The following is a 13048-nucleotide window of genomic DNA, read 5'->3' as shown; positions in this document are numbered from 1 at the left end:
AACTGATAGGACTTGATTTGGAAAGGCACACACCTGTCTATATAAGACCTCACAGCTCACAGTACATGTCAGACCAAATGAGAATCATGAGCTCAAAAGGAACTGCCCAAGGAGCTCAGAGACAGAACGGTGGCAAGGCACAGATCTGGCCAAGGTTATAAAAGAATTTCTGCATTACTCAAGGTTCCTAAGAGCACAGTGGCCTCCATAACCTTTAAATGGAAGAAGTTTGGGACCACCAGGAGTCTTCCTAGACATGGCCATCCAGCCAAACCAAGCAATCGTGGGAGAAGAGCCTTGGTGAGAGAGGTAAAGAAGAACCCCAAGATCATTGTAGCTGAGCTCCAGAGATGCAGTAGGGAGATGGGAGAAAGTTACACAAAGTCAACTATCACTACAGCCCTTCACTAGTCGGGCCTTTATGACAGAGTGGCCCGACGGAAGCCTCTTCTCAGTGCAAGACACATGAAAGCCCGCATAGAGTTTGCTCAAAAACACATGAAGGACTCTCAGACTATGAGAAATAAGATTCTCTGATCTGATGAGAAGAAGATAGAACTTTTTGGTGATAATTCTAAGCAGTATGTGTGGAGAAAACCAGGCACTGCTCATCACCTGCCCAATACAATCCCAACGGTGAAACATGGTGGTGGCAGCATCATGCTGACGCGCCCCCTGGGCCTGTGCTGTGCAGGGGAATACCCGGAGCCGGATCGCTGGGGGTTGTAGTCTCCGTGGCGTTGACCCGGTCCGTGCCCAGGGTGGTCAAACCAGTGGCAGTCTATTTGTGTTGTAATAAGTGTCCGACTACGCCACCCGTGGATTGCGGTCAGTGGGGACCACCGCTGCGCTGCCGACCGCTGAGGCTGATGTTGGTTGCGCAGCCGAGTATGGGATAACTCCCCACGGGAGAAGTATTGCCTCAGGGCAGCTAATGTGGATGATGGGAGTGATGGTGTGAGTGTCCCAGTACTGATGGTGCTGGTGCGGCGATGAAACACAGAGACTTGTAATTGCAGTTTCCAAAGCTTTACTCACGGTTGTTATTCTGGTCACTTGTGCACATGAGGGACCGCCTGAGCCGTGCTGCGTTCACCAGGCAAGGGACTCGACCAACTCCCAGGCAATTCCAGAGCGTGGCACAGGGCTCCCTTCCTTTCCTTTCTCTGGCCGTCCCCACCAGTGACCCACCTTTGTCCAGCTCCCTCGGGCCTTCTCTGGGCACGCTGATCTCTGCGTCCCTGACCCTATATGGTATGCCTTCCTGGTGGATGTAGTGAGGGGGTCGCACCAAGATGTGGTAACAACCTCCGGTCTTTGGCTGAGGAATCTGTTGCCTCCACCAATTTGGGTTCCGGTACCCTGTTCTGCCAACCCTTCACCTTGTATCTCCTAGGCATATGGGGTTCCTTCTGTCTTCGTGTCTCTGGGCCTTTCTCTGTGTTCCTTGCTTCCTTTCTCCTCTGTTCCAGTTCCTTTCTTACTTTCCTTTCCGTTCCTTCTCCTCTCTCTCTTTCTGCTGTTTCTGGCCTCCACTCCAGGCCTGCCTCTGGAGCTGGGCCCAGACTGAGCCACAGCTCCCTGTCAGCCCTCTCTGGCTGAGCTCCTCCTGACTGAACTGACTCCTGTCCTAAGATGGTGCCCACCTTATATACCTCCCTCTAACACCCGAGCCCAGGTGACTAGCAACCAACGGGCTCCTACCTATGCCCAGAGACCCACCCCTATCTGCTCCTACACCACTGGGTGTACTTTCCCCTCCCCACTCCAGTCAGGGACAGATGCTGTCGTGCCTGCACTTCTATCTTGTGGGAGCACCGTTGAGCTGTCCCTCGGAAATGGGGTGTGTGTGGTGCATGCAGCTACTGAGTCCTGGTCCACACTCCATCCTTACCCGGGAGTGGAATATCACACCTCTGGTCTGAGGTGCAATACCCCTGTAGCAGCCGAGCCCTCGGGGTGCTACAATGCCATGGGGGTGTTTTTCAGCTGCAGGGACAGGACGACTGGATGTAATTGAAGGAAACATGAATGAGGCCAAGTACAAAGTTACCCTGGATGAAAACCTCTTCCAGAGTGTTCTGGACCTCAGACTTGGCCGAAGGTTCACCTTCCAACAAGACAATGACACTAAGCACACAGCTAAAATAACAAAGGAGTGGCTTCATAACAAATCTGTGACCATTCTTGACTGACCCAGCCAGAGCCCTGACCTAAACCCAATTGAGCATCTCTGGAGAGACCTGAAAATGGCTGTCCACCAACGTTCACCATCCAACCTGATGGAACTGGAGAGGATCTGCAAGGAAGAATGGCAGAGGATCCCCAAATCCAGGTGTGAAAAACTTGTTGCATCATTCCCAAGAAGACTCATGGCTGTACTAGCTCAAAAGGGTGCTTCTACTCAATACTGAGCAAAGGGTCTGAATACTTATGACTATGTGATATTTCAGTTTTTCTTTTTTAATAAATTTGCAAAAAATTCTACATTTCTGTTTTTTTTTTTTTTCAGTGAAGATGGGGTGCAGAGTGTACATTAATGAGAAAAAAATGAACTTTTTAGAATTTACCAAATGGCTGCAATGAAACAAAGAGTGAAAAATTGAAAGGGGTCTGAATACTTTCCATACCCACTGTATAACCTACCATACCTTCATTTCTGCAATACCCCCTCCCCCAACCATTCCTGCCCGCTTCATCCTGAGGATGGAGAGTTATTATGGAGTCTTTTCATCATTCACGGTGGAGAAGGAAGAAGAACCTTAATCATTTTAAAGGTGCAATGTAGACCACGCTGAGAACAGCAGCAAGTGCCTGGATTAGAGGTTTAGTAGCTAGCGGTGGTGCGAATTGATCCAATCACCCCAGTCCATGGACCAGGTGAGTAATCTGTTGCCTCTGGACAGAAGCCTTGATAGCAACCTCCTACCTGATGGTGCCCGTGGCTCTTCTATTGATTAGCAGGTCTGGTGCGATGTCATATATGGGTCATGCTGCAATAACGACAGGCTGGCTAATCAGAAGAAGAGCCGCGGATGCCGTCAGGTAGGAGGCCGTCTGGGGTTCCTGTCCAGAGGCAACAGACTACTGACCGGGCCATGCACATCAATTTGCACCAACTTTATTAGTGACCTATCCATGCCAAACAAACTAATTAGATTTATATCCCTAAAGAAATATTTCTTCCGCAGAGTATAGATTCTATAAATAAGGATGACACCATGTAAAGAGTGATGTGATGTCACTGGTTAAGGACACTACTCCTTAGGGGTATTGTGGTGTGCTCCCATGGGCTGCCAATGCTGCAGATTTTGGGATTATTTATTTTTTTTAAAGGACTAGTATTGTTGTACTAAAATTTTTTAGAAATATTGCATATCAGTGTATGCTGCAGACGTTATAATGGATTTGATCCTTTGCAATTGAAAGGGTACATGCCGAGGTACAGGAGCGCCTCAAGCCAAATCGCTCTACCAGACTAGCACGACATAAGGGAACATATAGGAGGACGCTCCTGCACAAAACCTACTTCAAGAAGGACCTTTCTTTACAAGGATACCGCTTGATCTGACACAAGTAAGTGCATCGTTCCAACCATCAGTCATACGATTTGACATTTTTGCTCTTGTATTCATTTGTTACTGATTCAGACTGTGCTCAAGGTATACAGGTGTAACCCTCCGACATCCATCAGTAGACTGGACAGTCAAGCATATGTATTCCTCTATATTTATATATTGTTTTATATTTTCTATGTTTAAGTTTATTCATTCATTTATATTCTGTATCTGTTTCTCAATACAAAACAATGACATTTTATGAATGAAGTGTTTCTGGTTAGAAATCCTCATATATAAGTGTCAGGAGTATATAATCAGCGGCTGCTGATTCCAATAGTGCGGCTGTGGCTTTTAATATTTTCTCTTCATTTATAAAACACTTTTGGTTGGAATCAAATCCTGAGTTCAAATCCCACGCATCGTGTTTTATAGATATGTATTCTTTCCCCTGACCCAACCCCATGTCATGTACTTTTCCTGTCTTAAGTATATAAATCCCTGCTGTTGCTGTAATACAGCCTGAAGAAGAAATGCCGAAATGAATAGCCTGATGTTTCTGAATCAAGCTGATTTTACTATTCTTCCGGATTTTTTTTTTTCTTTATATACTATTCATTGTTCAACTGGTGATTGCGGTGACTGTCCGGTATTTTGGGTCGAGTTGCAGCGGGTTTACCATACTTTGACCTTAATACTTTGTGCTTGAAGCTGCCTAGTGCCTGGTAGCAGCACATCCCCGTAAGGTCAGCATCCTACCTTATGATTTTGCAGTTATCACTCACGTCATCAGGATATCTACACTATTTTTTTTTCATCTGCGGTAGGTGCATAATGGAAATGCTCTGTGGGAACATACCCATAGATCGGTTCACCCCTTAAAGGGGTGAATTAATCCATCAATCAATGAAATACGTGCCACAGAAATTACATTTAAAAAAAATCCACACCACAGGTCAAAGTTTGTTCAGTAAAATCTTTAGAGGGTGGAAAAGATCTGTAACATCTCATCCAAATCATAGTACTATAAACCCTTACAGATTTTACACCAATGCACAGGTAAATGAGATGCCCAATCATTTCTTATCTACCCCACTGCTCTATAATGGGGACATACTCCCACCACAGTGAGGGTAATGACAAACCCTCCGTTGTCCTTATCAGTATATAGTGCTGGTACCTGATGCTTTAGATTGCTGGCTGGCGTAACTCGACGTCCTGGAATGTCCACATGCTCCAAGCTCGTCAGGGACGGATGCGCTCTTTGATGAAAGGTCTTAAAATAATATAGATGTACGTTACATTAAAAAGAGAACACGCTAAGCACACAACAGGCAAGTAATTAGCTAGAAAATGAATAAGCATACATTAGGAAAATAAATGTTGTACATACCGGAAACTCCCAAGTGAAGCTTTAAAGTCTCTCGTCCTTTCCGGTCTTCATGCAAAGAGTCAGAATCTCCAGGGATTGCAATTGAGGTGGCAGTGGAGGGTGCCCTGGAGACCAAAGAGGACATGATCATTGCTGATTACTGCTAAACCAGGTAGGGACTGATCATTTACCCAGAGATGAGTAGGGTAAAATAATAAGGTTCTCTTATTCTCTGCAGAACCCACACATCTGTGCACTATCCCACTGACTTCAACAGGAGCCACTGAATGTTAAATCTCCCATATGGTGACGCTGCACAGGAACATAACACTGGATACCAGATCACAGGTAAACCCTGGGGGTCCGAGCAAAAAGACAACCAGTAATCAATTTATTATTGGGACACCAAAATGGCAGACATCACAGATATTTATAAAGATTTTTCTAATATTTTTCATTCCCTAATCAGTGATTTTGATTCTATTTCTACAAGGAATTTTGCTTATTCATTGCATTTAGTAGTTTAGTGTTTTGCTGTGGAATCTGTCTCTTTCAAAACACAAGGCCAGCAATACCTTTACATGGCCAGTCCGTTCCTCCATCACTGAGAAATCTGGGTTTGAATTGATAGGTAAATGAGGCTAAAGGACTATGGTAGATCTAAAGCCTCTGTCACTCCAGCTCTATTCCCCACCCAGCGCCACCTCCTCCTGCTGCCTGACTTCACACATCATAGAGGTTGTCCATAAGATATCCTGACCACGAGTGATAACAGCAAAAGCATCAAGAGGAGGCGGCGTTTAGTGGGGGATAGAGCTGGAGTGACAGAGGCTTCAGTTCTATAAAATAGCTCTTCAGCCTAATTTGCATATCAATTCAAAGGCGGATTTCTCAGTAATGGAGGAATGGATCGGCCATGGAAAGGTATGGACTGACTGGTCTTTTAAAGAGTTACATGTACATATAAATAGTTTGCAGGGAAAATCCTGCTGACAGATTAAGCTTTGTTAACCAACATTTGGAGGGAAAATGCAGGAGAAACAATGATAGGGCTAAGTTTATATGCGCCAGAAAAAAACAAAAACAAAAAAAACAAGCGAAAGTCTTTATTAGCATAGAGCTTAGTATGTGCCAAAATTATATCCGTAGGTGACCTGTTTGTCTGTTTTTGACATCAGTTTAGTTTTCTGAGTCACTTTTCCAATGGTTCCATTAAAAACAGATACCATATGGATATTTTGTCCGCATGGTCTCATTTTTTTTGCACGCCCCTTAAGTTCAATGGGCACATATAGTCCTCAAATTAGACCTGACTAGTGCATGCTGCATGATCTTGTGCAAAAACATTTTATAGAATTGTGCCACTAACTTAAATTGGTCTGTGTGCAGAAGGAAAAGAGTCTGAACCCTGTATAATGCTGCATCTACAAGATCCATGGTTTAATTGACACTTCTTCACATATCTGATGGACAGTTTTGTCAGTACAATGTATTTCTTTATAAATAGGAGTAACTCACGTTTTAAAGCAGGGGTCTCCGGACATGAGCTGCATAGAGATTCCAACCTACAGGCAAAAATCAGGTACATATAGAAAAGCAAAATCGGAAAGGTAAAAGGACAAAGTTCCGTCTCTGCAGAAGTATGGAGACATCATAAGAGCTGGGTATGAAGCAAATATTTCCAAGCACAGCCAGATGGCTTACTGTGTTTCCCTATCACATTTTTGCTCTTCCTTATAAAACCAAATAAAGATGCACATCAAATTTGTCTGTAATTTATTTGCTGTAAATGAGATACAAAACTTGTGCTCAATTACAGGGTGAGACCAAAACTAAATCTTGCAGCCACTGGTGACCGCGGGTGGCCAGAGTTTTTGACCGCTTGGCCAACTGCACATCTAGTTTCAACTCTACCAGTCTCAGATAATCATCCTTATGTGTCACAAATATAAACTAGAAGAAAAATGCATAAAAAAATTGCACTAAGTAAATCGCATTATGTAAAAAATATAAAAAGGTACTTTGTTGCCATTTTTTTTTTCAATCAAAAAAAAGTATAAAAGCCATCCCACCACGGCAAGGTGTACCCAAACAGAATAGTCCCTATTCTTGCTAACTCACATCACTACGTGCCAGCAGGCCTTAAAATAAAATAGACGGGGGCTGACCCTGACCTATGTTTAAACCTGCCTGTGGAGAGCAGAGTATATAAGGTGCACAGCCCAAGGGGGGTGGCCACATCCCCAAATACACTAAGTGCAAAAAAACTAAAGCAAAGCCAAAAACAGGGGCTAGCACACCTGTAGGTATAATTGTAATGTGGGAACATTTACCATTGCTCCTGATGTCTACTGTTGGCTGAAGCACTGTCGGCAAGTCGACAGCCCAGCAGCCAATCAGAGAGCTCAGCAGCTCTGCCTGCATAGATAAAATGCCTTGCTGAAGAGCTCCCTGACTGGCTGCTGCACTCTTTACATGACGTCAGGTGAGCAGTCAATATGTTATATTAGGACAGCAGAGACAACCCCTTTAATAGGACAAAAAAAATGTAGGATTTGGACTACCAACCATATCAGTGTAAATCTAGCATGGTAGAAGGTATATTAAAATATAACTTTTAATGAATATATAATAAAAATGGCCAATGGCTCAATAAAAATAGACAATAGACACGATAAACCAACAAACGACACACATAGACATTTAGTCACAAACCCACAGGGGCGAGGGTGGAATTACCCAATATTACAACCCCCCCAGCAATAAGGCAGTGACATGTAAATAAATGAGAAAGGAACAATCTCACCGATAGTTGGAGTATAGCCTTACTCAAAGCACAAGAGGATCCCCACTTGGCTGGTTACTTCATCCAGAGAGGTACAATCCACAGAAGAGATACAAACAAATGGGGGGGAAGACTACCCACACATTACCCATAAAGCGATATCTCATGTATAAATAGGTGAGCCAGGGATCTATTGCACATGTCCCAAAAAGTTTCCCATTCCCTACGCGCTTCGTTAGTCACTCATCAGGGGATAGTGAGGAAATAGGGGACCGCTGTATAAGCACAGCATGATAGGATTCCCAAAAACAAAATACAAAAGGGAATTACATGTGCTGCATGCTCAGATAATGAGTGGCGTTTTAAATATGCTCACTTTTAGCGCCAAGGTGAGACCAGGTGGATTTTCTATCTCAAAACCCAATCCCCACTTGGCCTCAATGAGACTTTAACCTTTGGTTGTTTCCTTTAAATCTATCTCCCTTAACCTTAGGGCCTATCAAGGATATTTAGGGAGAGCCGTCGTGGAGCGGGGGCGCCATTCTCGTTTTCCCTTAGGGTGCCAACCTCCGCTGTCAGGTAGGTTGCCAGAATAGTTGAACTAGGGTACACTAGGGCCTTCCTTTCTTTTTTCTTTTTCTCCAATTCATCCATCGGTGTGCCTGCCAATTTTAGGATTTTTTTATGATTATTCATGACCCTTGGCCAATTGGCCCACCTCAACTACCACGTTAAAAAATACTTTGTCCTCCCCCGGTTGTGTTATATCCTGGGTTGTAGGATTCCGTTTACTTAAATTATTAGGGTGTTTTTGTAATTATATAGCATTGCTATTTCTACCCTTGGATTTCTATGAATTCTTGAGATGATCTGTCTTTGCATTTTTGATTAGGCATTATGGCTTATTTTATAGATTGCTATAATAGCCATATTTATAGACATGAATTTATACCTCTACTGTATCTATGTGATGCTCTCTTTCTTCTTTCACCCCCTTATAGTGGTGGCTGTCATGGTAATGGCGCCTCAATTGAGTGTATACATGGTTGGTGTTCTTTATGGAGCGCAGGTATATGTTAGTTGCGCTTCCCATCATCAATATGGTGGTGACATGTGTGGGACTTTGCAGGTGCGTCCCCACACTGGAGCGCAGTGAGCCGGTTTCATGGTTTGGCGATGCGTTCCACCTTGGAACGCATCGCTTTGTTGGTGCCTTCGTATATAGTTCGGTTATATTAGCACTGTGGCGCGCCATATAGCGCACCGGAAGTGACGCAGTGCTGTCACTGCCGCGTGATACCTGACCTATGCGTTCCATGCTGGAGCGCAGTGGACCGGATGTTACATGTTTGTCCCGCCCCTTCCGGTTCCTCCTTGATCGGTGATGCGTTCCAGCGTGGAACGATTTACCTTGTCATTACCTGCGCCTTCAGTCTGGTCACATGAACACTGTGGTGCGTCACATAGCGCACCGGAAGTGATGTTTGTTTGTTTGTAATTGGCGCTAAAAGTGAGCATATTTAAAACGCCACCTATTATCTGAGCATGCAGCACATGTAATTCCCTTTTGTATTTTGTTTTTGGGAATCCTATCATGCTGTGCTTATACAGCGGTCCCCTATTTCCTCACTATCCCCTGATGAGTGACTAACGAAGCGCGTAGGGAATGGGAAACTTTTTGGGACATGTGCAATAGATCCCTGGCTCACCTATTTATACATGAGATATCGCTTTATGGGTAATGTGTGGGTAGTCTTCCCCCCCATTTGTTTGTATCTCTTCTGTGGATTGTACCTCTCTGGATGAAGTAACCAGCCAAGTGGGGATCCTCTTGTGCTTTGAGTAAGGCTATACTCCAACTATCGGTGAGATTGTTCCTTTCTCATTTATTTACATGTCACTGCCTTATTGCTGGGGGGTTGTAATATTGGGTAATTCCACCCTCGCCCCCATGGGTTTGTGACTAAATGTCTATGTGTGTGTCGTTTGTTGGTTTATCGTGTCTATTGTCTATTTTTATTTCGCCATTGGCCATTTTTATTATATAATCATTAAAAGTTATATTTTAAAATACCTTCTACCATGCTAGATTTACCCTTTAATAGGACATTTGAAAAGGAGAAGTCTAGCAAAAATAGCTTCAAGGCCTGTCCGCCTTTACAACTACGGTTTGTTATTTTTTAAAAATATCTACAATGAAAAATTAAAACGTTTTGCAAACAGCCTGAGCAGGAGCTGTACACACTGAGCAGGAGCTGTACACACTGAGCAGGAGCTGTACACACTGAGCAGGAGCTGTACACACTGAGCAGGAGCTGTACACACTGAGCAGGAGCTGTACACACTGACTGAGCAGGTTAGACTATTGGCAGTGTTGATTTTTTTTTTTTTTTTTTTAGAGGTGTTCAAATTAGAATCCTAAAAAAGTGGTTTTAAAGAAAAAAACTTTTGGATTTAAAACCACCTATAAGCTGAAGCTAAAAAGCCAAATGTTGTGAATTATCCTATAAAGTCACATGTAGATTTATATATAGATTGGATAAAGGAGAAAATTAAGGGCCCAAGTTACTTTTCTTTTTCTGTCATGCGGCATTCATTGACGTTTCTATACTATACTAAAAATTGCACCTGCTTTATGAATTTTGTGAAAAATAAAAAATGCTCTCTCAATATTTTGCCAAATTTAAAAAAAAATTGATTTTAAAGGAACTGTCCACTACTAGGTCAACCCCTTCTCAATCTGAATGTTTGTCAGTGCTCTTCCAGCAGTATCGGCACTGGCTCTCCCGGGGCTCAAATGAGGTTGTGCCATAACGTGAGCAGGGCTGTGGAGTCTGTGTCCATTTTGGTGGAGTCAGTATAAAATGGACGGACTCCGACTCCTAAAATATATAAGAAATTGGGTACAGCAGTACAATACAGGATGTGCTGTAAATGTTTTCATAAGAATTTGGGAAAGTTATGAAATGTCCTATGAATGTCTGTTCTTGATCTAAGGATCACTGCTTTTGGTCGAGATGAATCTGTGCTGCACTTTATGTACACGCTCAGTAGTGACCAGTGCTGTAGAATCGGAGTCGTGGAGTCGGAGGTTCGGCTTACTGACTCCAAGACCTGGACGTCAAACCTGCGCCCAATCAATGCTGGAGTCACTCTCCTCACCTTCGGAGTGAGCGGCAGTCACAGTCCTGACTTTTGCGCCAGCACTGATTGGACGCAGGGCTCATGTGACATGACACAACTTCACATGAGCCTCGGGAGAGCCAGTGCTGACACTGCTGGAATGGTGTCGGTACGGAAGTGTTTTTATTTTTAATGGGGCAAACATTCAGATTGAGAAGCGGTTGTCCTAGTAGTGGACAACTTCTTAAAAAAAAAAATAAATAAACAACAACAGGGAAACACATATAAAAGTCATTAAAAAAGGCACAAATGAAAAACAGGTGAAAAAAAACACAAAAAAGTAGCCAAAAAAAAGTGCAAATGCAATAATGATTTGGGCCCTAATAGTCAATTTTCTGTATAAAATGCAGTGATATCGATTAGGGTATGTGCAAATGTTAAGTATTTGGGGCAAGAAAAACACAAGGTAAAATAGGTGCATTTTTTTTTGTTGCAGATTTTTCCACACTCATTAGTATAGGTGAAATCTGCTGTAAAAACACTAATGAATTGACATGTTGTAGATTTACATCTGCAAGTCACAAATGAGCAACGTGTGAACGAGACGTCAGGATTCTCAGTCGCTTTGCTGGCATCAGGAAGCCATTCAGATTTTGTGACAAATAAGCAAAGTGTGCACAGACCCAAGTTAGTAATTTCCAGGGAAAAACCACCACTACATAAGCTTGCTACAATCATCGCACAGCAGCCCGGGCTCACATCCTGTTATTCTCCTAGAAGATGTAATAAAAACCAGCTGGTGAAACAATGGAAAAGCACAGCGCTCTCTGTCCACAGCTTTTAGGAATAATACATTTTGATACCGTCCCTCCCGGATGAGCTTGAAAGCTATAACAGCAACAGGAACGACTGCAAAAGGGTTTCCATCCCGCAGCTGTAAGTGCATTAGCCAGGAAGAGGCCGATGTAATAATGCACAATGATCTCCTCACATTCCTGGAATGATGGCAGATCGGAGGCTCGGCTGCGGAGCGCAGGGTTTACACTGGGAGCAATTTACTCCCCGGGACTCTTGTATTCATCAGCTAAATAGAAAGTGGATTATCAGGTTTTCCTAAAACGGCACCAGTCTGCATATTGCCAGTCTGTATCTGCACAGATCACTGTAGGATAATCGGAAAACGCCACTGTGCCCCATGAATATGTATTACAGGTGTGACCCAATCCAGCCCTATTAACACATCATTTACCATTTGCCTCCACAAGCTGAAAGTGGACTGATTACGGTCAATGACCTGACAGCCCTGGAGAGCCGTGAGTTAATCAGAGGATCGGTCATTACCATTACTATAAGAGATCTGCACTGTGGAAAGCTTCATCTAATATAGGGGGGGACGGGAGCTTTCTTGAAAGATTAAATAGCCATTCTTACATAGATGTTTAAAGTAAAGTACACCAGCCTCATCAGCAGAGTAGATCAAAAGGATTAGCAAGATCCTGGTCCACGTTGCTACCGTTTGGCAGCCAAGCCAGGGCAGAGCCGACTTTCCTAGCCTGCATTGGGTAGCGGGGGCTCAGTAACCATTTGTCAATACTAGGCCCCGCAATGTCCAAACAACAACAACAACAACAGGCACCCAAGATGGAGCGAGTGACAGATGAGGAAGTTCGCACTGCCCTGCTCCAGCTGCTCATCTACTTAGCAGATCTAAGAGATCTATTTAATTTTTTTTTTCCCAAAGATAGTAAGTTATTCCCAACCATAGGATTGGGGATAATTTACTGATTGCTGGGGGTCAAAGCGCTAAGACTCCCAGCAATCACGAGAAAGGGGCACCACAAATGGGTGTAGAACACCCTCCTGGATGGAGAAGACATATGGATGCTAAACCTCTGCTCTACGCAATAACTATGGTCTGCGAGAGGAAGCCAAGTACAGTGCTCAGTATTTTTGGCAGTCCCATGACAAGGAATAGAGCAAAGGTTGAGCATGCACACCTACTTTCAAGAGGGCACTCTGCAGTGCCTGGTTAGAGTCCCATGTCCAGTTCTTGGGATTGCTGGGGGGGGGGGGGGGTCCAACCACTGCGATAGGAATGTGGCAAAACTTACTGCCTTGGCAATAATGCTTTAAAATGGTATTCTCTAGTTTGTAATTATACCCTATCCATAGGATTCATTCTTATGGGAATGTTAAAGATCAGCCATCAGT

At 43.7% G+C, this 13048-nt stretch overlaps 1 protein-coding gene across 2 annotated transcripts in view; it reads right to left on the bottom strand.

Moving 5' to 3' along the window:
* EEIG2 (EEIG family member 2) overlaps nucleotides 1-13048 on the bottom strand; it is a 55153-nt gene that overhangs the window by 31186 nt on the left and 10919 nt on the right. For both annotated transcript variants that reach the window (XM_073642858.1, XM_073642859.1), the window contains 3 exons: nucleotides 6448-6494; nucleotides 4951-5054; nucleotides 4738-4833 (listed from right to left, as the gene is read on the bottom strand). In XM_073642858.1, coding sequence (XP_073498959.1) covers nucleotides 4738-4833; nucleotides 4951-5054; nucleotides 6448-6494 — 247 coding nt within the window. The remainder of the gene's footprint in view (nucleotides 1-4737; nucleotides 4834-4950; nucleotides 5055-6447; nucleotides 6495-13048) is intronic.

Source organism: Phyllobates terribilis, unplaced genomic scaffold, assembly GCF_046119375.1.
Source record: "Phyllobates terribilis strain yellow unplaced genomic scaffold, ASM4611937v1 Scaffold_8__6_contigs__length_399053987, whole genome shotgun sequence".
NCBI classification, from domain to species: domain Eukaryota; kingdom Metazoa; phylum Chordata; class Amphibia; order Anura; family Dendrobatidae; genus Phyllobates; species Phyllobates terribilis.
Note: the sequence above shows the minus strand (reverse complement) of the source record. Positions and strands in the feature narration are given on the sequence as shown.